The sequence below is a fragment of the Cervus canadensis genome, chromosome 25 (genome assembly GCF_019320065.1).
Source record: "Cervus canadensis isolate Bull #8, Minnesota chromosome 25, ASM1932006v1, whole genome shotgun sequence".
In the NCBI taxonomy this organism is placed as follows: domain Eukaryota; kingdom Metazoa; phylum Chordata; class Mammalia; order Artiodactyla; family Cervidae; genus Cervus; species Cervus canadensis.
The window spans coordinates 26,192,451-26,216,425 of NC_057410.1; the positions used below are offsets into that span (position 1 = coordinate 26,192,451).

Below are 23,975 nucleotides of genomic sequence, written 5' to 3' on the forward strand. Positions count from 1 at the left end.
TATAAACGTCGTTAATTCTAGATTTCCACATTGAACATTGACCTCTTTTGTGGATCTGCATAAACAGTGAGGGGAGCCATAAACAAGAAACCTTCAAAACACTGAACTCTAAATTGTTCCTCAACTGCTGGAGAACCTGAACCCTGGGTGCCACCCATTCAAACCTAGCTACAAGGTTAATTACTACAGGCTACCTAGAATGACCTGAAAAAAGATTAAAGAACTAACCTTGTTTAAAGACAGAGTATCTTTATTCCTGTAGGCATGCTTGCAGCAGAAGATAGAGTTTCAAAGGGAGCAGAAGAAGAGAAATAAAAGGAGCCACCTTAAGGAACAGACTAAAAGATGTGCTTTAATTCCAGTGGTTCTCAAGCCTTAGTGTGCTCAGACATTAGCTTGTTCAGACATTAGCTTGCTCAGACATTAGCTTGTTCCATCTCCTACATCCAGTCCCATCACTTCATGGCAAATAGATGGGGAAACAATGGAAACAGTGAGAGACTTTATATTTTGGGGCTCCAAAATCACCGCAAATGGTGACTGCAGCCATGAAATTAAAAGACACTTGCTCCTTGGAAGAAAAGCTATGACCAACCTAGATAGCATATTAAAAAGCAGAGATATTACTTTGCCAGCAAATGTCCATCTAGTCGAAGCTGTGGTTTTTCCAGTAGTCATGTATGGATGTGAGAGTTGGACTATAAAGAAAGCTGAGCGCCAAAGAATTGATGCTTTTGAACTGTGGTGTTGGAGAAGACTCTTGAGAGTCCCTTGGACTGCAAGGAGATCCAACCTGTCAATCCTAAAGGAAATCAGCCTGAAATATTCATTGTAAAGACTGATGCTGAAGCTGAAAATCCAATACTTTGGTCACCTGATGTGAACAACTGACTCATTTGAAAAGACCCTGATGCTGGGAAAGATTGAAGGCGGAAGGAGAAGGGGACAACAGAGGATGAGATGGATGGCATCACTGACATGATGGACATAAGTCTGAATAAGCTCCAGGAGTTGGTGATGGACAGGGAAGCCTGGCTTGCTGCAGTCCATGGGATCGCAAAGAGTCAGACACGACTGAGCGACTGAACTGATCTCCTACATAGGGAATTTGCTAAAAGTTTGCCAAAAGTTTCCTGGGCTCCATCCAAAGTTTTGATTCAGGAAGTTCAGGATAGGCCCAGGAATGGGTATTTCTGACAAACTCAGAGGTCATACCACTGCTGCTGGTCTAAAACCATGCCTGAAGCCATTTTCATCCAAAGTCAAATAGTTTTGATGGTAACTACCTTATAATCAAGACTAATTTCAAAAAAAGTAAACGCTTCTTGATCCCATGGGAATTCAAATCAGAGCCCCAGGAAACAAAGAACACGCTAACTTGGCCTACAGGAGCTTATACACCGTGATCTTGGTCTCAAGACCTATTCCCAGAAAAACACTTTTGTAACATTCCTCAACCTCTTGGTTGTAAGAAAACATATTGCTGATGAAATATGTGAGAGTAAACTTAGTACAGGTTTCACTTAGGCCAGGAGTAATTTGACCTGCAAGCTGGCAGAACTAAGTTGGCCCTTGTAGCAGTCATGAACAGAGTCTCCTTAATCATTTCAGGTTCCAAAGCAGGCCTTTTCTTGCTTCACCAACAGAAAAATTCACGTCATTCCACTGTCAACCTTGACATAGTCCAAGAAGTTGCCTTCATTCAGAGAGCTGAGAGAATAAATGCTTTTTTTTGGCTGTAGGTGCTTTTGTTTTCTAAGAATATTTAGTATTATCTGGTCATTCTCTTGATATAAGAATATCCTTTTATTGTATTGATTATGGAACTAATTCTTATCTCTACTTATATCTATCTTAGTTCTTGAAAGGCATGGAAAAGTTCTTCCCAGGATAATCGCAGTCCTCACATACCTGATATATGGTGACTTACTCAACTCAGTGGTAAAGAATTTGCCTGCAATGCAGGAGACACAGGAGATGCGGATTCAGCCCCTGGATAGCGAAGATCCACTGGAGGAGGAAATGGCAACCCATTCCAGTATTCTTGCTTGGAAAATTCCATGGATAGAGCAGCCTATTGAGCTACAGTATGTAGGGTTGCAGGGAGTTGGACACAACTGAGCAGGTACACACTCAACTGATACCAATAAAATGCCCACCCTAGGCACTCACTTTTTGTATAAGGTTAGTAGATGTGATGAGCACCATTTGGATAGGTTAGAGCAATAGTGAGTCACAAAGTAAAGGTAGCTAAACTCAAACCAGGATTGGATATTTTGTAAAAATCAGCAGGTGCTTCTGGATTAACTGTTCAGTGAACAGGGCTTTCAGGGCTTTCTAAATTACTTCAGCCTGTAGTGGAGTCAAGAGCAGATAGTAGTATCCAGCCATCCACTTTGAAGACCAGGCAAGAAACTGGAACACACAGCAACCCTGGAAAATGTTAACAGATGACTGAAAAAGCATTTTTATCTCCAAGGAAATCTGCACTCCCATTTAAAAAAAAAAAAAAAAAAAAAAAAAAAGCACCTTACTAATCAGGGCAGTTGCCTCTGCAAACAAGGAAATGAAATGACAACCATACCTCTGCCCGGAGCAAAAAACAAGTCCATTTCAAGTCCAGCAGAGGCATTCAAAGATTCCATTTAGCATTTAGGCGTAATTATAAGGTGAAGTATACTTTACCTTATTAAGGTGTTTTTTGCTTTTTTCCTTTTTAAATGGGAGTGTAGATTTCCTTGGAGATAGAATTATTGACTACACTACAGCTTTGACTGTGGATCACAACAAACTGGAAAATTCTTAGAGATGGGAATACCAGATCACCTTAACTGCCTCCTGAGAAACCTGTATGCAGGATAAGAGGTAACAGTTAGAAATGGACGTGGAACAATTGACTGGTTCAAAACTGGTGAAGGAGTATGACAAGGCTGTATTTTGTCAGCCTGCTTATTTAACTTAAATGCAGAGTACATCATGAGAAATGTTGGGTTGGATGAATCACAAGGTGGAATCAAATTTGCCAGTTGAAAAGGCAACAACCTCAGATATGCAGATAATACGACTTTAATAGAAAGTGAAGAGGAGCTAAAGAGCTTCTTGATGAGGGTGAAAGAGGAGAGTGAAAAACCTGGTTTGAAACCTAACATTCAAAAAACTAAGATCATGGCATCGGGTCCCATCACTTGATGGCAAATAGAAAGGGAAAAAGTGGAAGCAGTGACAGATTTTCTTTCCTTGGGCTCCAAAATCACTGTGGATGGTGACTGCAGCCATGAAATTAAAAGACAACTGCTCTTTGGAAGGAAAGCTATGACAAACCTAGACAGCATATTAAAAAGCAGAGACATCACTTTGCCGACAAAGGTCCATATAATTAAAGTTATGGTTTTTCCAGTAATTATGTACAGATGTGAGAGTTGGACCATTAAAGAAGGCTGAGCACTGAAGAATTGATGCTTTCGAATTGTGGTGCTGGAGAAGACTCTTAAGACTGGAAGGAAATCAAACCAGTCAACCCTAAAGGAACTCAACTCTAAATATTCATTGAAAAGACTGATGCTAAAGCTCCAATACTTTGGCCACCTGAGGCAGAGCCGACACATTGGAAAAGACCCTGATTCTTGGAAAGACTGAGGACAGGAGAAGGGGATAGCAGAGGATAAGATGGTTAGATAACATCACTGACTCAGTGGACAAGAATTTGAGCAAACTCTGGGAAATACTGGAGGACAGAGGAGCCTGGTGTACTACAATCCGTGAGGTTGGAAGTCGGACACTACTTAGCAACTGAACAATAATTAACTAATTAATAAAAACCACCACTGCATCTTGAATTGGTAAAACAAGCGTCTTGTTTTGAATGCACACAATAATTTTGTTGCCAGACTGCTTTCCATTTTGAAGAAAAATTTGTCTTCTAGGAGAATGAAAGCCTAAGACCAGCTCAACACCACCACCTAGTGGTGAGAAGTATACATAGTACTTCTCTCGAAACCCATCAGACGCACTTGCCTTTTCTACCCAAACTGCTAAGGCAAAAAGTCCTGAGAGACAGTAACAATGTAAAATAATAATGGAAAAGGAACACTGAAAGTTCAAATGTCAGTTAAAAGCTTTATTGAATAAAAATGTTTCAGAGTAAGCAAGACTGTAAGAAAGCAGAATATTTTTACATCTCTAAAAAACATCAGAGCTAAATCTCGAAAAAAGCTGTATAAAGTAAAGCCTATAGCTTAAAATGCTTCTCTCCCCGCCAAAATACAATTTGGAATATCAATTATGTACAACAAATGTACTCAAGTTTATATTGTTCCAAAACCTTAACACTAGAAAATCATCTCTCAAGAAAGGCCTATAATTGGTTTAATTGCACCCTAGGAATACTGTCTGCCATAAAAATCTATACATTTCAGAACTTATAAGTATTCAAAAACTAATGTCCCAGAAAGGGGATATCAGAAGTAGAATTATAGGGGTCGGGGGGGTCTGAGCTCAAGTGGTTTAAGGCATCTTTTTCTTTTTTGTTATTCCTCCTTTAAACTAACTCATCACTTTGCTCCAATATGCAACATGGCAAATATAAAAGATCTTATAAAAATATTGCAGCTTTCAGCAAATTATGAGAAACACAGAGACCACCAGAGAAGAAAGCAATCACTTGGGGTGTGGTCATACTCATTGGCAAATACCATAGCTTATTTGGGACACAATGAATCCCTCCAGGCACCAAGGGTGCTCAAAAGGTACTCTGAAAAGATGGTTGTGCTGTATCTCAATACTCTAGGTTCAGGATGTGGTCTAGAAAGCAGGATGCAATAAACCCCCATATATATCAGAGTAAGCAATAAATCCCCCATATACATCAGAGTAAGAAAATTAACCTAATTTTTTTAAAAAGGCTAAATATTTAATCTCTTAGCAGAGGAATACTAAACAATAAATTGGTATTCATGTAAAAATATGCAAACTGTGCCCTTTATACTAAAGTGCATTCAGTTATAATGTTTAGGCCCCTAAATCCCTTCTGCTCATTCCATAATTGAATTTTTAGTGGAACAGTACACTACTAATCATCTATTTTCATATTGTCTTTCAGGAATACAGTGAAATCTGGACCTTATCAGTTGGAATATCCCCCCCCCACTCCACCATACACACTCCTGCCCCCAAAAGACCTTAAAGCAGTTGTGTATATCATCATTGCTAAAATAGAGGATTTAAGTGATGTTATCTCTAGCGTTTAGAATTGGTTCACTTAAGCTGCAGTATGGGATTTTTTTTTTGAAGCAGGAACTCTCTTCCAAAGTTACTTCCTCATAAATTTCAGTTCATGCTGAGACAGCTGTTTATGTGTATCACTTTGATAAGGGCAGTAACTCACTGACACTCACATAAATGTAAGGCCCAACATCATTGCAATTTGTTATTCTTCCTCTTCATCCTCATCATAGTACCGATTTCTCTTTATCTGTTCCTCTACAGACAGCTCTTCGACTACTTCTTCCTCCCAGAATCCCACATCCTGGGATTTCTGATTTTGAGTAGTGAATTCTTTAGTGGAGGGGTTGTCTGTATAGCTAGACCAAGTTTTTGACTTGGGTTCTAGTGGAGACTGCTTTTTGAGGAGGTTTTTATCACTTTCATCTAAGTTTGCACCATTCTCTATAAGATTTTCACTCCCCATCTCAAAACTGTGAATCTCCTTACTTCTCCGCCCAGCCTCCCCTCCTTTAGATCCCTTGTTGGGCCAGGTTGCTTTCCCCACACTCTCATTCTTCTCAGAGGCGTTGGCATTTTCCATGTGTTTCCTTTCTGCTGCTACACCTCCTCCATACTCCTCATTTTGCTCTGACATGCTCCAGCCTTTCCTGATAGGTGGGGACAAGGCTTTTGGGCTCTTGACTGAAGAGGTTCGAAATGAAGCTGCTACGGTGAATGGGCGGCTTCTCTCCTTCAGAGAAGAAGATCGTCTTAGCTTCTTCAGATCCAGGTCTATATCCTCAGGAGCTTCAGGCTTGCTAATTTCATCCTCAGGCGGCCACTTAGGCTTCAATACTTTGATCCCTTCTTCCAAGGCACTTCCTGAACTGCCAAGCTCAGTGGGGGGTGGCCAGGCGATCCTCAGCTTCTTGGTTTCAGCTGGCTTGTCTTCCTTCTCCAGCGGGCAGGATGCCTTGGCTTCCATACTTGCAGTTAGCACACCCACTTTCTCAATGGGGGCATTTTCTACCCCTGGGCTCTGAAGGGTCTCCGCTGCATTTGGAAGCTGGGCTGGTCTCTCCAATGTCTCTTCGTTTTCATTTTTGCTTGCCCATAGATCCTTGTGTGGTCTGTGTCCAAAGCCTTCATCATAGTTACCTTTAGATTTAAAGAGTTGATTGAAGTGAGGCTTGCAATAGATTCTCCCATGTAAAGAGGCATATGTTCCTAGACTGTTGTTTAAAAAAAAAAAAAAGCATAAAGTTAACAAATCTGTATACTTTTATTTATACCAGTAGTCTGAAACCTGGCAACTCCAGTATTTCCAGAAGATGCAAAGTGAGAAAAATATCTTTAAAAGCACTTCAGGGACTTCCCTGGTGGTCCAGGGGCTAAGACTCTGCACTCCAATGCAGGGGGCTCAGGTTCGATCCCTGGTCAGGGAACAAAATCTCACATGCCACAACTAAAGACCTTATGTGCTGCAACTAAGACCCAGTGCAGCCAAATAAATAAATTTTTTTAAAAAGCACATCATCAGTCAACCGAGGATGCTCCATCCCCTTTTAAACATGTTTGTTTTTATTATCCTTATTAAAAAATGTTCATTTCTAGGCCTGAAACTTCAGAAGACATTCTTCCACTTGGTGCATGCTCCCATTTCAAGTGGTTTCACTCCCTCCCCTCTGTCAAAATTGTTAAAAAAAATTACTTCCAAGAAGTCTTCCCTAGGTAATTCCACCTAACTCTGATCATCTCCTATTTCCTAACTATTTATAACATGTAACTATTTTTAATGATATTCCTTTGTAAAAAGTTGAATCATTTTCCTCCTAGTTTCCCATTTGTGTTATAATTTAAAAGCAGGAATGGGTATAATGCTCTGCCAATGGCTGGCACTCAGTAGATGCCAGTGATGAATCAAGGAAAGCTATGGTTAATAGGAGAACAGCAAACAACAGCCAGAAGTCAGTCTACCCTAACGTCAGTGCTGGACAGGTCTTTAGGACATCTGGTGTCTCTCAAAGGGTAACACGTTTTATAGGAGGGGTAGAAAAACAACAAGTTATTTCCACAGGAGAAACATAAAAATTCAAAAATTTAGAAGAATGTGCTCTGAAGAAAAGAATACAGTGGGCAGAAAAAGAACCACTGAGTGGAAGTTATAGACGCACATTTTGGCTCAACATAAGGGAAAGTTGTTGAGCTAGCGCTAACACCAGAACTAGCTGAAGTGGGGTATTAACCCACCCAGAAGTGCCACACAGGTGCCAGGACATCTTTCAACAGTATGGTGGAAGGGATGCCTGCTCTGGAAGGAAGGCTGGAAGAAATGCCATCCTGGTTACTTCCTCCTCCAATATGAATAAAATGAGCTCACATGGAATATTTCTACAATTTGCCACATTTATATCCATACTTTGAGTTACTAAGAAGAAATGATACATCATTATTTTCTCAGAAAATAAAACAAAGCAATATACAGAAAAATATGTGTTCTTCAGGATCTACTATTTTTGCTGTTTTTGCCATTTATACAGTACTTGGGATAACCTGAAGGGCTTCAACAAGTATCCTCTTGAGATTTCTTAACTGTATGATTCCTTGATACCAAGGGAAAACATTCTGCTAAATTAGGTCACCAACAACCTGCATGATTTAAGCTTTAGTCCTAACGTGTAAATTAATGGCAATGTACCAAGAAGTTCTAAACACCATTATCATTTACTATAAAATGCTTGTAACTAAATGGTACTTTTCACTTTCTTCAAAGATCCTCAACAGCACACACAATCTTTTTTAATCACCCTCCCAACTTTATTAAAGAAAAAGCAATGATTGTAAATCTCTAGAACACAGTCAATTTTCTGGGATACTTCCCTCAAAAACATGACATCTCTAAACACATGTCAAAGCATACATGGTTCTCAACTGTACTAAGTAGGTGAGAAGCTGAAATCCTAAAATGTTCATCTTCCAACTTTACCAGTTTGTAGTCTATCTTTGGATCAGCAATAATCACCTGAACAGCTACTATAACTTCATTAATTTTTGTCTGTAGCTCTCTGAGCTCTTCTAACAGCAGATACTATTAGCATTTCTAAGTGTTCTAAAAACCAAAGGCTCCCTCTGGAGGTCCAACTACCTCCAGAGATGGCTTGTTTGGTCTGGCTTACCTAAGCTTGCTGTTGCAATAGGAACAACGGAAGCAGCTGATATGAAACACCTGCTGGTTGGCCAAGAGACGCTCCATCGGGTAGACTGTTTTCTGACATTCCACGCAGGTCTCTCTTGCAGGTGCCTGAAACTTCTGGGAAAAGGAAAAGGACAACTTCAGCTAGCTAAGGCAGTGAGAAGTTAGTACTCTGCTGAGGTGGGCCCCGGGATTTACTTTGTTATCTATGGGCTCCCTTACCTGGGCTGTCAATTCTCAGAGGAACACTAAGCCTGCTATAATTCTATCATTTGACTCTTTAAGGCCATAGGCTCTCCTGAATTCCTTACCCAGGCTGCCTGGCTATTCTAAGTGCAGCAGCCACTGAGGATGAGTGGATCTAGGGCCAGATTGCAGAGAAAGGCTTAGACCAACCACCACACACACACGAGTACACACAAAATGATTCTGCAGACAGGAAATTAGGAGAAAATGTCATCAGACACAGAAGAAAGACAATTGTTTAAGTGCCAAATAGAAGCAGGACAGGCTTTTTAAAGAACTGTTTCTGAAGGGGGTAACTTTCAAGGAGAGAAAGAGCATTTGGCTTTGGGAAGTAGGAAAAGACACTGGTTTTAAAAAATTCATTTACTTAAAAACTTTTTTTATTGAAGTGTACTTTATTTTATTTTTTTTTGAAGTGTACTTTATTTACAATGTTGTGCCAATCTCTGCCATATAGCAAACTCAGTTATACACATATAGACATTCTTTTTTGTATATATTTGGAAAAGATACTTGGATAAAGCAACTATCAGCCCCTTCTGCTTATAATCTTGACTTAATCCACTAGACATAATATTTTTAAATAAAGCAAAATGGACACATAAAATGGAACATTTTAAAAGAGACACAAACAATTTTATTAGAACAACAGAAAAAAGCACAGCCCAATAAAACTATAGGTTCTATAATCTTTTTAAAAAACCAAAAGGAGAATAAAACTAATGTACTGGGGCAGGGTGGGAGGAGTCATAATAGGGAATTCGTGAGCTGTTTGTAGTGTGGAATATGGGCAGGGTGAGCAAAGTTGCTGCTGGTAAAATTAATCCTAAACTACAAAAGGGCTTCCCAGGTGGCTCAGTGGGAAAGAATCCACTTGCCAAAGCAGGAGATGCAGGTTGGATCCCTTGGTTGGGAAGATCCCCTGGAGAAGGAAGTGGCAACCCACTATAGTATTCTTGCCTGGGAAATCCCATGGATAGAGGAGCCTAGTAGGCTACAGTTCATGAGTCACAAAGAGTTGGACCCTAGTGAGAGACTGAACACACACAAACTACATACTGTATTCTAGCACTGATGAAAGCTAGAGTTCCAAAGCTGTAAGTTTTACACGATAAGAGGTAGTTACATGGCCACTAGGGTTGGGGGTAAGAAGTCTCTAGCTGTGTGTGATCCTTGACTTGTCCCAACAGAAACACCTCAACTGTTAAGAGTAAAGGTAGGAGCAGTTTGGTTAAGGTGGTCTGGAAGCTCTCTCAGGCACGTTGGTGGCCCCTTTGCCACCAGAACCAGTATGGTGGCCAATAATACAATTCAGTCCCAAAGCTCAAGGCCTGAATGGTTAAGGTAAGCCTAAAATAAAACAGCTTATGGGTAAGATAGAATTTTAATTTAAAAAGTCTGAAAATAGACCCATAAAAAAAAAAAAATCAGACTGCTGGCTCACTTGCCACATGATTCACAAAGAAGTAAAGCAAAAATAGGAATGGTTGCCAAGCAGATTTTGACAGGAAATGACAGTAGAAAATGGGCAGAGGAGTAAAGGTTAAGGTCCATAAAAGGGGATTTAATAAAATTGGTGGTAAACTCCCAAATAGCACCAAAGGATTTAAAAATGGGGGGGGGGGTGCTGAGTGTTAACAGCAGGCTCTCCATCCCTAGGGTTACAGTCAAAAAGAAAAAGTTAAATCAAAGACTACACCTACAACTCAGTTTACCAAGCACAACTGAGGAATTTAAATATGATCAAATGTTACTGTACTGAATGCTGTTGGCAGATATTAGGGCATTATTTAGAGTTCGAAAATGTTTCCTTTTTTTTTTTTTTAATTTTATTGAAGTATAGTTGATTTACAATGCTGTGTTAGTTGCTGGTATACAGCTTAGTGATTCAGTTATATATGTATATTCTTTTCATATTTTTTTCCATTATGGTTTACTACAGGATATTGAGCATAGTTCCCAGTGCTATATAGTAGAATCTTGATGTAGAATTGGTTTTTCTTTATTTCTTTCCTTTTTTTTTTTTGGCTGTGCCCTTGGCAGTGAGAAATCAGAGTCCTAACCACTGGACTGCTAGGAAATTCCCAAATTGTTTTTTCTTATATCGACACTTCTAACAAGATAGGGCCTAAGTGGAGATGTCCTTGCATAATTTAATTAGTTTCTCTAAAAGGACTAGGTCCTTGCCTAGCAAGCAGGAAATATTAAAAGAATAAAATTTGGATATAATAGTACAATTAAAGCCTGTACAAATCACAATTCAGACAATGTAAAGTAATAGGCCCAATGTATTTACTTATCAGTGAAAACCTTTTTCAGCTCTAGGATGAATGCTGTATTTTTAACACTTAGGAGAATACGTGTTCATTCTGGTCAGTAAAGGCAGAACAGGAGACAGAACTTTCCCATGGCAGAGGAGGAAATGGGTATTATTCTGCTAAAGGGGATTGGAGGCCTACAGAGCACACCTCTGTTTAACATACACACACACACACACACACACACACACAGAAACACACAGTAGAAGGGTGCAGCCCAGAATAGAAAGCTGTAAGTTGAGCTCACATTAGGAGGAAAGTGGAAGGCAGGAGCAAAAATTAGGTACCAGGAGCAGGAAGCAGAAGCTGGAAGAGACAAACAGGAACCTTCAGTGAATACAAAGCATTCGGTGTGCCCTGGAGCGCTTTTTACTGCAGCTGAGCTGAAGCTCAGATACAGACTCAGATCCAAGAATAAGACCACGTTTTCTTTCTTTACCAAGTAATGCTGCTAATCGTGGTAACATCAGCTCACTCATACCCACCTGAGGTTAGATCAGAGTACCAACTCAGGAGAGTTTTCCAAGCCTTCACCCACACAAGGAGTGTCTCATGAACAATTCTTCACTGTCTTCCTACCTCCCACACCTGACCTACATTTGCTCTCTCTTGACTAGGGCCTTCACTCACAACAAGTGAAAAGGCATTCCTCTCCTTAACATCAAATTAATAAATTGCTAGCTCAAACATCTGACTAACCACAAGCTTCTAACTAGCCAGACCTGCCAGATTCCCATTATTCCTATCCCTTTTTCACATACACCCTTTTCAATATCATTTAAGGGTTATGCGGCAGCTGCCTAAGGGCCCCTATAGTGTTATAAAGACAAGAGGAGCCCAACATGGCAATATGCCAAGTCAGAGTGGCTGCGGCTGTGCCTTCCCTTTATTTCCTCTGTCCTGGGCTCTCAGCCACTTTTCTGTAATTGCCCCCGTGTCTATTCAGACAACAGGAAGCATAGTCAGTGCCCAAAAATCTCTACCATTATGGTAGGCCTGGCATACATCCTGCCCATGCCTTCATGGCATGCTCGAACTTGGCCCAGCCACATTTAAAACACTGCCAGTAATAGAATGTTTAGACATTTTTTAATCTTTATATTTTTTGCAGTTCATAAGATGCTTTGTCATCTCCCCTCCTTCACCATTTTTCACACTAAAGCACCACGATATCAGGTGCCTTATTAAAGCTTGCACAGTCAGTAATAACAGAATTAAAATTAAAACTCAGAATCCTCGACTAACAAACTGAGAGAGTATTTTCTAAATTGTCCTGGAATAAATTTCCATAACTAAAGGAAACTCTTTGGGGAAGAGAGCAGATGCTAACCCAATTGAAAATGATTTCACCACAGCATTTTGAATGAACAAGTCTTCACTTTGTTTCAAATTAAAATATGTAGATAATGTCTTAGGGATAGTCAGGAATGAATGTGGTAATATATAAATAATTGATGTCCCTAAACACTCTCAGGTCTTTCCCATCTGGGGGATGTTACAGGCCTTCTGTTGATCAGCATCTACTTAAAGCTTTTTTTCCAATAAATTTTTATGACTTTATCTACATCCTTTTGCTCTCGTCTTACATATATTTTTTAGTTCGACAAAGGCCCCAGTTGGGGTATATATCGGTGTGTAGGCAGCAGCTGGCCATAAGTGGTAAAGCAACTAGCCTTTAGACATAGTGAAATCAGAAGAAAATTCTGTACTAATGTCAGGCCTCCATGCCTCAGATAGAACACTATAAAAAGCCTTTCATTTCCTCCTTCCAATTTGTGCAAAATATCTGGGTAATTAAACTGAAACCCTCCCCACCATACAGTATATGGCTGGGCTGGCTCTGGCCTTAACCCTTCTGCTGGCTTTTTGTGAAATTCTTTGTGAAAGCATTTTGGAGATATTCACACCTTACATAGGTTGTTCTACATGTAGAGGAAACGTTAGTGCTCTGAGAAAGCAGTAATGATGTAGGTAGTCAGAAAAGAATCTAGGTGCCCTTCTAGCATAATTCTGATAGATTTGCAAAACAGCATAAAACCTCCTACCCTGTCCATGAAGGAAGGGACACGTACAAAGGGTACAGCCTCTCATTCAGGCTGCCGTGTTTTCTTTCCACATCCAACAGCAAGACAAGCCTAGCATCCTGGGGTGGGGTTATCCCAGACCAGTAGATGTTTCTAGGGCTAGTCATATCTCCTTCCTTATCCTCCCTCCAGGAACATTTAGGGAATAACATTTTAGTGGGAGAACATAAAGCTTAAGAGACCTCTGGGTCTCTTGAGTTGAAAGGTCTGATCCTTCTCACAGGGTCTACTGAGCTCTAGACCCAGAACACCTATTTTGAGAAGGGAACCTGCTATTTAAACTTCTTTACTGCCAAGTCTCATCAACGGAACTGTCTGGCCAGTGTTCAAAATAGACAAAATCCTTACTTTTAAAGACTAATATCATCTGTGGAGTGTTTTTTTTTGTTTGGTTTTATTTTACCTTATTAAGTCTAGTCAAGGCTATGGTTTTTCCAGTGGTCATGTATGGATATGACAGTTGGACGGTGAAGAAAGCTGAGTGCTGAAAAATTGATGCTTTTGAACTGTGATGTTGGAGAAGACTCTTGAGAGTCCCTTGGACTGCAAGGAGATCCAACCAGTCCATCCTAAAGGAGATCAGTCCTGGGTATTCATTGGAAAGACTGATGCTGAAGCTGAAACTCCAATAGTTTGGCCACCTCATGCGAAGAGTTGACTCACTGGAAAAGATGCTGATGCTGGGAGGGATTGGGGGCAGGAGAAGGGGACGACAGAGAATGAGATGGTTGGATGGCATCACTGACTCGATGGACATGAGTTTGAGTAAACTCCGGGAGTTGGTGATGGACAGGGAGGCCTGGCGTGCTGAGATTCATGGGGTCGCAAAGAGTCGGACACGACTGAGCGACTGAACTGAACTGAACTGAAGCTAAAATTTGAAATGAATTGAGTCTTTACCTTAGATGTCCTATTTTCAATAACAGGCACTACTAGGCAGCACATTTTCCAGGATGTGGGGGACGCAAAATCTATTCTGAGTGAACACATTTATTCTTAGCTGTATGTAATTTCCCAGTGGAGAAAAAACTTCTGTTGCATGGTCTATAGCCATGAGACCAGTTATGTCAGCAGGTTTTCCTGGAAACGCTAAAGTATCTACATACTTGCCTGCAGAATGTAAAGGCAAACTCTGAGGAAGGGAAAATAAACAGTCCTTAAATAAAAGTGGAGATGTGATTGGGTAAAACCCCGAGCTCTATACAACACCATAACCATTTGAGCAAACAGAGGCAGTCAGGCCAGTTTACTCCAGTCAAACCTGAGGTGTATGTCTGGTGCAAGCAGGCTTATTCTAGTGCTGAGTGACCAGAGCCAAAGAGGCAGGTACAGAGGGAGCTTTATCTCCATCTCCTCTCTCTGATGTGCCAGGAAGACCTTAGTGAGGTGCATTTCTTTGCACATGGCTCATCAGCTCAGATCCTGGAGTATGAATAAGGAGGGGTCCCAAAGGTCCAACCCAGGACCAGGAAGTCTGGTCTAGTAGCCAAGGGAGGGAAGCAAGACTGGATTGAGAATTCAGACACACTTGAGAACAGAATTTTAGTTCTTAGATCAGCTACAGAATCCCCCTAGTCCCTCAAGCGCACGGAATCCATAGCCAAGTCAGCTTTGCTATTCTTGGTCCAGAACCACAACCCAAGGACTCACATCTGGGCAGAATTGCTGCTGGAGAGGAAATTAACCCTGTGGCATTTGCTACTTTGCTGGACTCCAGATACTGGAAAAAGAAAAGTGCTGATGGCAGCATGAGCAGAGCTTCGAGGCCAGAAGAGAGGGTCACGCCAAGGACATGCAGATCCCATCATGCAGCTCAGTTCTTTCTTCCTAGTTCACTTGCTTTCTCGTGTTACTTTCTTCATTTTTTGTTCCTTTCAATAAATCTTATTCTCCTCATGTCTCTGCTTCCTTTAAAATCTTTATGTTTACCATCTTCCCCCACCCCTGCCCCACTCTCTTTTTCAATCTAACCTTTAAATCCTGGATTCTCCTTACCTCCCTTTGTTTCAAACCCACACCTCTGTCTTCCTCTCTTCATCCTTTCTGTGCACTAGAACTTTCATCAAGAAACCAATCATGCCCACAGTTGAGAGACAGAAATGGCAGATGCGTGCATGAAGTTGAGGCAGTACAAATCACCTTAAAACTAATTCTACCCACTGAGTTTCTCTCAAATGTTAAAACCTTTGAAACAAACCTTGACTACTTAAGAGAACACCACAGGAGGAAGACACTAAAGAAGTGTAGGTATGTTTGGTTATTAATGCAAGTGGGTAAATCAGCATGGTATTAGCAAAGCATTCAATTAAAACAAGCCAGGTGAACAGCCTAAAAGAGAGGCTGGATATATACTTTTTTACCTTTGTTTATTTTTATGGGAATATTTACTTGTTCATAGAAAGGGAAAGGCTGCTTTTAAAAATTAGTGAATAAAAGGAGACCATAGATTGAGTAGCCTAGTAAAATCTTCCTATGGTATAAACATTTTGTATACTCCTTAATATCTAATATTATAACCAAGTGTAAATGTTACTTGAATGCCCATTTATAGAGCAAATGGACTGGCCAAACCCTGCTGAAATGTACACATTCTTTCTTTAAATGCACTGACTACCAATCATGTTTTCATTAAGTTCCTCAGACCAGGGAGCCGCTATCTTTAAGTTAACACTGTACATTCCCATCCAATGGGTTGATTTTAATTTAACAGATTTTTTGTATTGCTCATTTTACAGGTTTTTACTCATTCATAGATTTATGAATTTGGACTTAACAAGAAAATAAGTCAGGTTATTTTCTTTCACTTCGGGTTTTCTTTCAGGAGCTTTCCAGATTCCAGACAGAGCAATATTAATGAGCCTCATCACGCCTGGCTCAAATGCCTAAGAAAAAGTGGCAAGATTTTCAAGTAAATTGACTGGTTCAAGTGTGCTCTTATTTGGCATTTTCGTCCCCAGGAAAGCCAAAACAGGTTATAACGAACACAGTGATAAAAGATGCAATGAGCTTTACTAGTAAACCAGTGTCTACAGGCTCCAAGAGAAATCACCATCATACCTTCACTGCTTTGGGAGGAGAACCTTCAGAAAGGCTGGCGGCTCTGGCATCTGGACTTAGTGGCTTGGGATGCACAGGCTGCTGGCCCTCACTCTTGACCTGGGAGTTACCTGCTTGAGTTACAGAAGGAAGACATTTTATGGTATCTCAAGAGAAGTATCAGAAAAGGTTCTTCCCCAAAGCCAAGTTTAGGCACCTCCATTATCGACAGGTCCTTTCAACATCAGGAAAAACACTGCTTCTCCGTTGAAGAATATTCTAATACTAAAAGCTATGCTGTTAGATTCTCTCATAAATTGGGGTGTCAACGCAGAGGGTTTCTCATCTTTTGCCACACGCAGCTGAACCCAAACCACCCTACAGAAGGAAACTTCTGCCCTGTAGCATTTGTCATTTTTAAAGGCTGCTTGTAGACTTTGATGGCTTTTTGGCAATTAGCACTCCCAATAACTCCTTCTGGGGTGTTCCAGCTGAACTTGGAAAATGGGGGAATGTGTGGGCAGAAATTTCAAAACACATGCTCATGTGTATGTGTGTATATAATTTGACACCATCTTCTTGGTCAGCCCTACAGCAAATATCCATGGATGAAGATTATGGGAAAAGGCTCCATAAAATTTTTTTCATAGTCATTGACGTGTCACTTACATAAGTTAATTTCCTGCCAGTATATTCACTGTGTGGAAAACTCAGAAGAGGCACAGAGAAGTCATTCATGCAGTTACTAAGGAACCATAAAAGAATTCCCTAAAATCTAGAGTTATGTCAACAAAGTATTGAAAGATTAAGGCTTACTTTTCAAAAAAATGTTTTGCAAACCTAGTCAAAACTCAGAAAAATTTCTAGTCCAAGCAAAATGATTGCAAATGGAATGTTCTTGGATTCAAGCAGCAAGAATTTTTCTGAAATTTTAAGGCAGGGTTTACTAGAGATCTGTTTAGCTAATACTTCTGCTTCTTGCTGAGTTTTCAATGTTTAGTGAGTTATTAACCTGAGGAAAAGCTAGAAATCTATATATATTAAAAAACTAATACACTGAACATCAGAATCAAAAGTGGACACAGTAAATTAAAAAACAAAGATTTTTGTCTTTGGGAAAAGAGGCTCAAAATGATTCCAAAGTAGGATGAAAAGGTGATCAAATTCAGCACCAACAGGAATGATTTAGCCAGAGGGCGGATTATAATACATATTTATATAGATATAATAAGAAAAGGGTATTTTTTAAAGGTTACTCAAATACCAATTCTTATCCCTGTAAATAAAGTCCTTTTTGGCCAAACTTCTATTAAAATGAAACTTCAAAATTATAGTTTTTACAGCATTAACCCTGAAAAGGTTTGGTATAAAAGACAGGGTAAGTTCAATGAGAGAAGCATCAAAAATATTCAGTTTGCCCCAAGTTAATTATATTTCATTGAATTTAACATCTCTCTCTTTGCCATGGGATGTGTGAAAGGTACCCAGTCATCAGTCGTTAAAACCAAGTGAAAGATCTAATCAGCTGCATTACTGGATTTAATATGTTACATATTCTCAGAGCTGACAGAATTGGGGACAAGCCCCCCAACCCCCCGCCCCGCTCTCCTCACCAAACAGGGGCAAGAGAACAAGACCCTCACCCTCCAGACCGAAGAACGAACACTTACGGGAATCATCTTCAGCAGGGGTGGAATGGGTTGCCAGGCTATTCTCAGATGCAGAAACCTACAAAAAAAGGCGGGGGGATTAAGAATCACATTAAAAATAAAAGAGCAAACTGCTGTTAATGCCATAAAAACCTGCTGACTCCAGTCAGTCACCGGCCGCCTGAGGGGAAATAATGGGCCCCAGAGCAGCTGAGCATTTAAACAAGAGGCAGCAAAATGTCTTTTACGAGGATATTAACATGCCTCTCAATTACAGAGTTACGTGAATAACAGACTGCAAGCAACTGCCAAAAGTGTGCATTATCTTCCTTTATAAAAGAACTTCTGAATATATCTTTCTACTCTCAAAAAAAAAAAAAAAAAAAAAAGAGGGAAAGTGGGGTGCGAAACAAAACCTTCTATCAGGGAGGGCAAAGCTCCTCACCAAAAACCACAACTCCTATAACTGTAACTCACTCCAAGGCAAGATAAAGTCTTTACATACAGGAACTATTATTCTTTCATTTTCCTAACTCCTTATTGCCCACCCACATTTTGCTGAAACAAGCTTGCTAGTACAGAAGACCTTCTGATAGCTATAAAACAAATTTATCTATAACAACCCTTTGGTATTATCTTCAAGGTTAGTTTCCCTTATTTAATTCCAGTCTCAAAATGGTAGTGTTTAACAAGATGGCAGATCTTAGGTGTAGGTGATTACTTTTCCCATTAGCCATCAAATTTAAATAAAAGAACTTTCTACAAGCTCACTCCTCCGTTCTCCTGTCCCCTAGTCCTTCCGTATGTCTTCTTCCACATTCAAAATCATGAAGGGTCATCAAATGACCCAACGTGCACTCTTCATGGAATATTCTTTCATTCAGATGTCAGGGATTTTATGGGTGATGCTGAGTGTTTATATCAGGATGTCTAATGTACCGAATAAATTTACAATGGAGATTAAGTTGTTAGCTGACTGCACGTGAATTTCAGCATGGTCAGTTTTTCCCCCTTTATTCTCCTTTTATTACAGGAGTTCTGACATGGTATAAAACAAACCAGTATAATAATAGTTAACACTGATGAAATGTTTACTATGTTCCAGGTATTGGAATGACTATTTTAAATGTGTTATTTCATTTAATGATATGAAATAAATTTACTGAAAGTAGTGCATGGCTACAAAAAGCTCTTCAATTCTTGCTTAATTAGTAGGGGCATCTATCCCAAGATGTCCTTTTTTCACCTCCAATTTGGACACCTTGAACCTGCAGGGTAAGCTTAATGACAATCATGACATCACTGCACGTACCCAACTAGATGACTTCACTACGGAACAGCCAGGAGACAGCATGTGAGATTTTGCTCAAACATTTCATTAAAGAAAAGTACAAATTCATTCACAAAAGGAGAAAGCGAAGACCAATACCTTGACAAAATACTCTATTTCAGGCAACTTGATCCTGGCATTAATGTCCTTTTGTAACAAACCAAAGTTCAAACAGCTCTTAGGTATTGGTTAACGAAAGCTAGGCAAATAGCCAAAAGGGTAGCTGAGGCTTTGAAAAATTTTACAAACTTTAAGGCATCCAAGGGTTCATGAACCTACGGTATATGCTTGAAGGCTATGTACTATCTTTACTTCTTCTATTCCCCACCTACTCCCCAATTTGTGATTCAGTTGCACTGATGCCCTTTTAGACTGTAATTAAAATGTTCTGATCTTCCAGTTCAGCTCAGAGTTCCAGTTGCAAATCAAGAAGACAATTAAGAAAGAAACATGAAATTAGAAATAGGGACAACTCAAGTACAATTATCCAGATGATTATTTTTCAAGTTATGCTCCAAGAACAGATGGGAGGATTTCAATGCAGGATTTCACTTCTTAAATGTCTTTTTTTAGAGTATATAAGAAAACTTTTTGTAAGACATAATCTCTCACTTAAAAAAATGGGAAAACCAGTCAGCCTGATGAGAGAACTCACTAGAAACATTACATGAGACATGGAAATAGTGCCTCAGCCCACTGTTGTAAGGATGTTTGTAATTTGATTATGTTATGATTATGAAAGAAGTACTTTGTCTAATTATTTCAAAATATATTTGAGATATGGTTTTATAAAATAAAGTGATTAAATTTTATAAAATAAAAACTCCTAAATTTTTTCCTGTTCTATTCTTTGAATCCATAAAGAAGGTAGAGCGCCAAAAAACTGATGCTTTTGAACTGTGGTGCTGGAGGAGACTCTTGAAAGTCCCTTGGACAGCAAGGAGATCAAACCAGTCAATCTTAAAGGAAATCAACCCTGAATACTCATTGGAAGAACTGATGCTGAAGTTGAAGCTCCGATACTTTGGCCACCTCATGCAAAGAGCCGACTCACTGGAAAAGACCCTGATGCTGGGAAAGATTGAAGGCATAATCAGAAGAGGGTAACAGAGGATGAGATGGCTGGATGGTATCACCAATGTAATGGACATGAACTTGGGCAAATTCTGGGAGACGGTGACAGGGAAGCCTGGTATGCAGCAGTCCATGGGGTTGCAGTTGGATATGACTTGGCGACTGAACAACAATTCTTTAAGTCAAATTTTGTGGCCATTAATCTGAGACCATTTTTCTGTATGTTTACTTTGGTCCAAGTATGTAGTATATCTCATGAGTTCCTGTTGGTATGCTGTCAGTGTGTGTGTGTGTTAGCTGCTCAGTCATGTCTGACTCTTTGTGACCCCATGGATTATAGCCAGCTGGGCTCCTCTATCCAATGCTGTCAATACATCTATTCTAAAGACTTACAGTCAAAAAAGTTTGAGAACTATTGCTCTTAACCCATTTTAATCATCTCCTCACCTTTTGTAGAATGGCCTCAAGGGTGTCAAAATGTGTAACAGGAACAATGATTATGTGCCTATTAATCAATGTAACAGATTTGAAAGCTCTTTTTCCTCATCTAACTTAACACTTGATCATCATATTGAATGAAAGACCAAAGAGACTGGGTAATGGATTGTCAGAGAAAATGATAAATTCACCTGACATCTATATTGTTGCTTACTCCAGTTAAGCCATGCATCTAACAATAAATGCATAAAATCTGATTTTCTTAAAATCTTCCCATGGCTTTCCTCTGCTACAGGACTACACCCATACTTTTAAGGGTATTTCAAGACCAGCCCTGGCCCTCTCCCTTCATCTGTCTCTCGTCATTGCCTATGTGTACTTTACGCTCTTGGTTGGGTTCTCTGGTTTCCAAACCTCTGTTGTGTCTGTCTGGAATACACTTGCTTTTTTTTTTACTCAACTTTCCCCTTATTCACTTGGCCTGTTCATCCTTCAAGATCTGGCTCAGATATCACCTTCTTGAGAAAGTCAGGGTAAGTGTCCTTAGCCCAAGCTTCTATGGCCACACATAGCCCTTTCTAACACTTGTTTTGCTGTTTTATAATTGCCAACTTGTTACGCATCTCCCTCCTACTCTATTAGCTTCCGTGCAGGTAAAGACCACATGGAATGGTTTGTTCACATTTAGTTGTTAAGCTCTAACAACTTTAATGGCAGAAAGTGAAGAGGAACTAAAGAGCCTCTTGATGACTGTGAAAGAGGAGAGTGAAAAAGCTGGCTTAAAACTCAACATTCAAAAAATAAAGATCATGGCATCCAGTCCTACCACTTCATGGCAAACAGATGGGGAAAAAGTGGAAAGAGTGTCAGATTTCATTTTCTTGGGCTCCAAAATCAATGCGGACAGTAACTGCAACCAAGAAATTAACAGATGCTTGCTCCCTGTAAGAAAAGCTATGACAAACCTAGATAGCATATTAAAAAGCAGATATCACTTTGGTGACAAAGGTCCATATAGCCAAAGCTATGGTTTTTCCAGTTGTTATGTACGGATGTGAGAGTTGGACCATAAAGAAGGTCTGAGTGCTGAAGAATTGATGTTTTTGAACTGTGGTGCTGGAGAAGACTCTTGAGAGTCCCTTGGACAGCAAGGAGATCAAACCAGTCAATCCTAAAGGAAATCAATCCTGAATATTCATTGGAAGGACTGATGCTGAAGCTGAAGCTCCAATACTTTGGTCACCTGATGTGAAGAAATGACTCACTGGAAAAGACCCTGATGCTGGGAAAGACTGAGGGCAAGAGAAAAAGGAGGTGACAGAGGATGAGATGGTTGGATGGCATCACTGACTCAATGGACACAAGTTTGAGCCAACTCCGGGAGGTGGTAAAGGCAGGGAAGACTGGTGTGCTACAGTTCATGGGGTCACAAAGAGTCAGACACGACTTAGTGACTGAAGAACAAGTTCAGCATTGCCTGTGCGTTAAGTAGTGCCTAGCTTTCAAAATACTCTGAAGTGAAAGAATGACATTTTCATATACAAACTGTGTTAAATTAATAATATACAAATAACTTTGAAGATGGTATCTCTATTCAAAATAGGTTTTTTAAAAAAATCACTTAAGCATTTGCTGAGCAAAAGAATTTTCCAATGAAGTTTCATTATTTGGTCAGCTATAAGTTGCACAGTTCCCCAACCAAAATTATGTGACCTGCAAAAAAAGACAATCTGTCCTGGCAGCTGTTACCAAATTCCCAGACACTCTACAGCCTAGAGTTGTTTCTAATTTTACGCAACTAATTTAGAACACATGCTTCCCTGGCAAATGGACATCAGGCTTTTCAACGCACCTTTTCTCCATCTGGATGGGAGATGCAGACCTCAGGACCTGGGGGCACATTCTCCTTTTGCTCCAATTTATGAGTTTTGATTTCACCACCACTGGCTCTCAACTCATTCTACAAAATAAAAATAGTCTGTGAACTTTAAAAAAAGTCTCACAATTCTCTTCATAGCCATCTATTAAATAAACTTCGAATGCTAAAAAAGAAATTCTTTTCCAAGATTTCAAGTCAAATCAACCCCCTAATTCTCAGAAGCAAAACCCATTGACTTGTGAAATGACAAAAGCAGCTCTGTGGACACACACACCTCAGAGTTAAATATTTATACAACTAGTCCAAAACTTGATGCTCATTAGAACATAGACACATCAACACAGACACACACACCAACCCTCCCCGCTTCCACCCTGCCGCCCCAGCATACAATATTCTCGTGATTCACTCTTCTAGCAGCACAGCTTGTGGGAATGCAAAGCTGGTGAGTTTTATCAGAAAAGACCATTCTGGAGCAGGGGAAAGGAGGTGCCAAGTGCCAATAATTAAGAAAAGATACTGACCATATATATAAATGCCCGGCCTGGAAAGAAAGACAGGGATGATGCACATATATAAGAATTGAAATTATACTTAATGATACCGAAAAATAGCCTTTTGTTGTGAGACTTTCAAAAACATATTTTGGTGGGCTTTTTTTTTTTGCATAAAATTCATACAGTATACTAAAGACATACCTTATTCTAGTTCTTATAATAGAGCTTCAACATAAAAAAGCAGACATGAATCAGAAGGAGTGAGCATAATCATATTTGTTTTCCTTGCAAAGGACACTTGGGGCAAAATATTAAAGCAAACTTTATTACTAGATCCAAAGTCAATACAGAAGTAGATGAATATGAACATTTCCTACCTTTAGCCTCCTAGTAATCTAATACCTTTCTTGTTCTTTGTGATTCTTCAGGTATAGGGAGAAAACAAGCCATTTATGGCCACAGGGCCAGTGAACGGAGTGTCAGTGGGACTGACAGTTTCAGGTGTGGAATTCCAGATTAAGACCCACAGCTGTGGCAGCCAAAATTGCAGAACCAACCGTACAACAACCGGAAACTTATTCCTGATCTCGCCTCAAAGCCCAGCCCCCCAGCATCAAGAGTGTGTGCCTTGCTACAACCATGCTCCTCCCTGTAGCGGCCTGAGAAATTCTTTTCGGATGAGATAAAATGTGCTTTTTACAAGAATTCCTTAAGGCTTTTCAACTCTAAAATTTACAGAGCAGGAGAACCGCAATGTAGAAACTCTCATTAGGAGTTAAAAAAACAGTTACCAAACAGGTTTTTCCACTTAGAGAATCACCTGGTCGGAATGTTTATAGCAGGAAGGCACTGAGAAGCAGCAAAATCTTGCAACAAGAGGGAATTAAGCTCCACAGATCATGTTTGCTGTATTTCCTGACCTGCCTTTTAAGAGAAGTCTAAATTTGCTTATTTTTTCACACTCCCAATGAATAAGAAGCCTGTGATGTTCTACTTCACTACTTATTTACACACATTATCTCTTCTGAA

At 39.8% G+C, this 23,975-nt stretch overlaps 2 protein-coding genes across 3 annotated transcripts in view; one reads left to right on the forward strand and one right to left on the reverse strand.

Moving 5' to 3' along the window:
* The window catches only part of LOC122427692 (tubulin alpha-1C chain), a 1,128,437-nt gene that overhangs the window by 801,307 nt on the left and 303,155 nt on the right, over positions 1–23,975 (forward strand). The window lies entirely within an intron of this gene.
* LIMA1 (LIM domain and actin binding 1) overlaps positions 4,097–23,975 on the reverse strand; it is a 91,100-nt gene continuing 71,221 nt past the window's right edge. The window contains exons 7-11 of one of the 2 annotated variants that reach the window (XM_043447336.1): positions 22,423–22,530; positions 17,750–17,807; positions 16,101–16,210; positions 8,379–8,512; positions 4,097–6,434 (exon numbers count right to left, since the gene is read on the reverse strand). In XM_043447336.1, the coding sequence (XP_043303271.1) occupies positions 5,426–6,434; positions 8,379–8,512; positions 16,101–16,210; positions 17,750–17,807; positions 22,423–22,530 (1,419 nt within the window). In that variant the 3' untranslated portion in view covers positions 4,097–5,425. Of the gene's footprint in view, positions 6,435–8,378; positions 8,513–16,100; positions 16,214–17,749; positions 17,808–22,422; positions 22,531–23,975 lie in introns of both variants that reach the window. The other variant, XM_043447335.1, reaches the window with a different exon arrangement.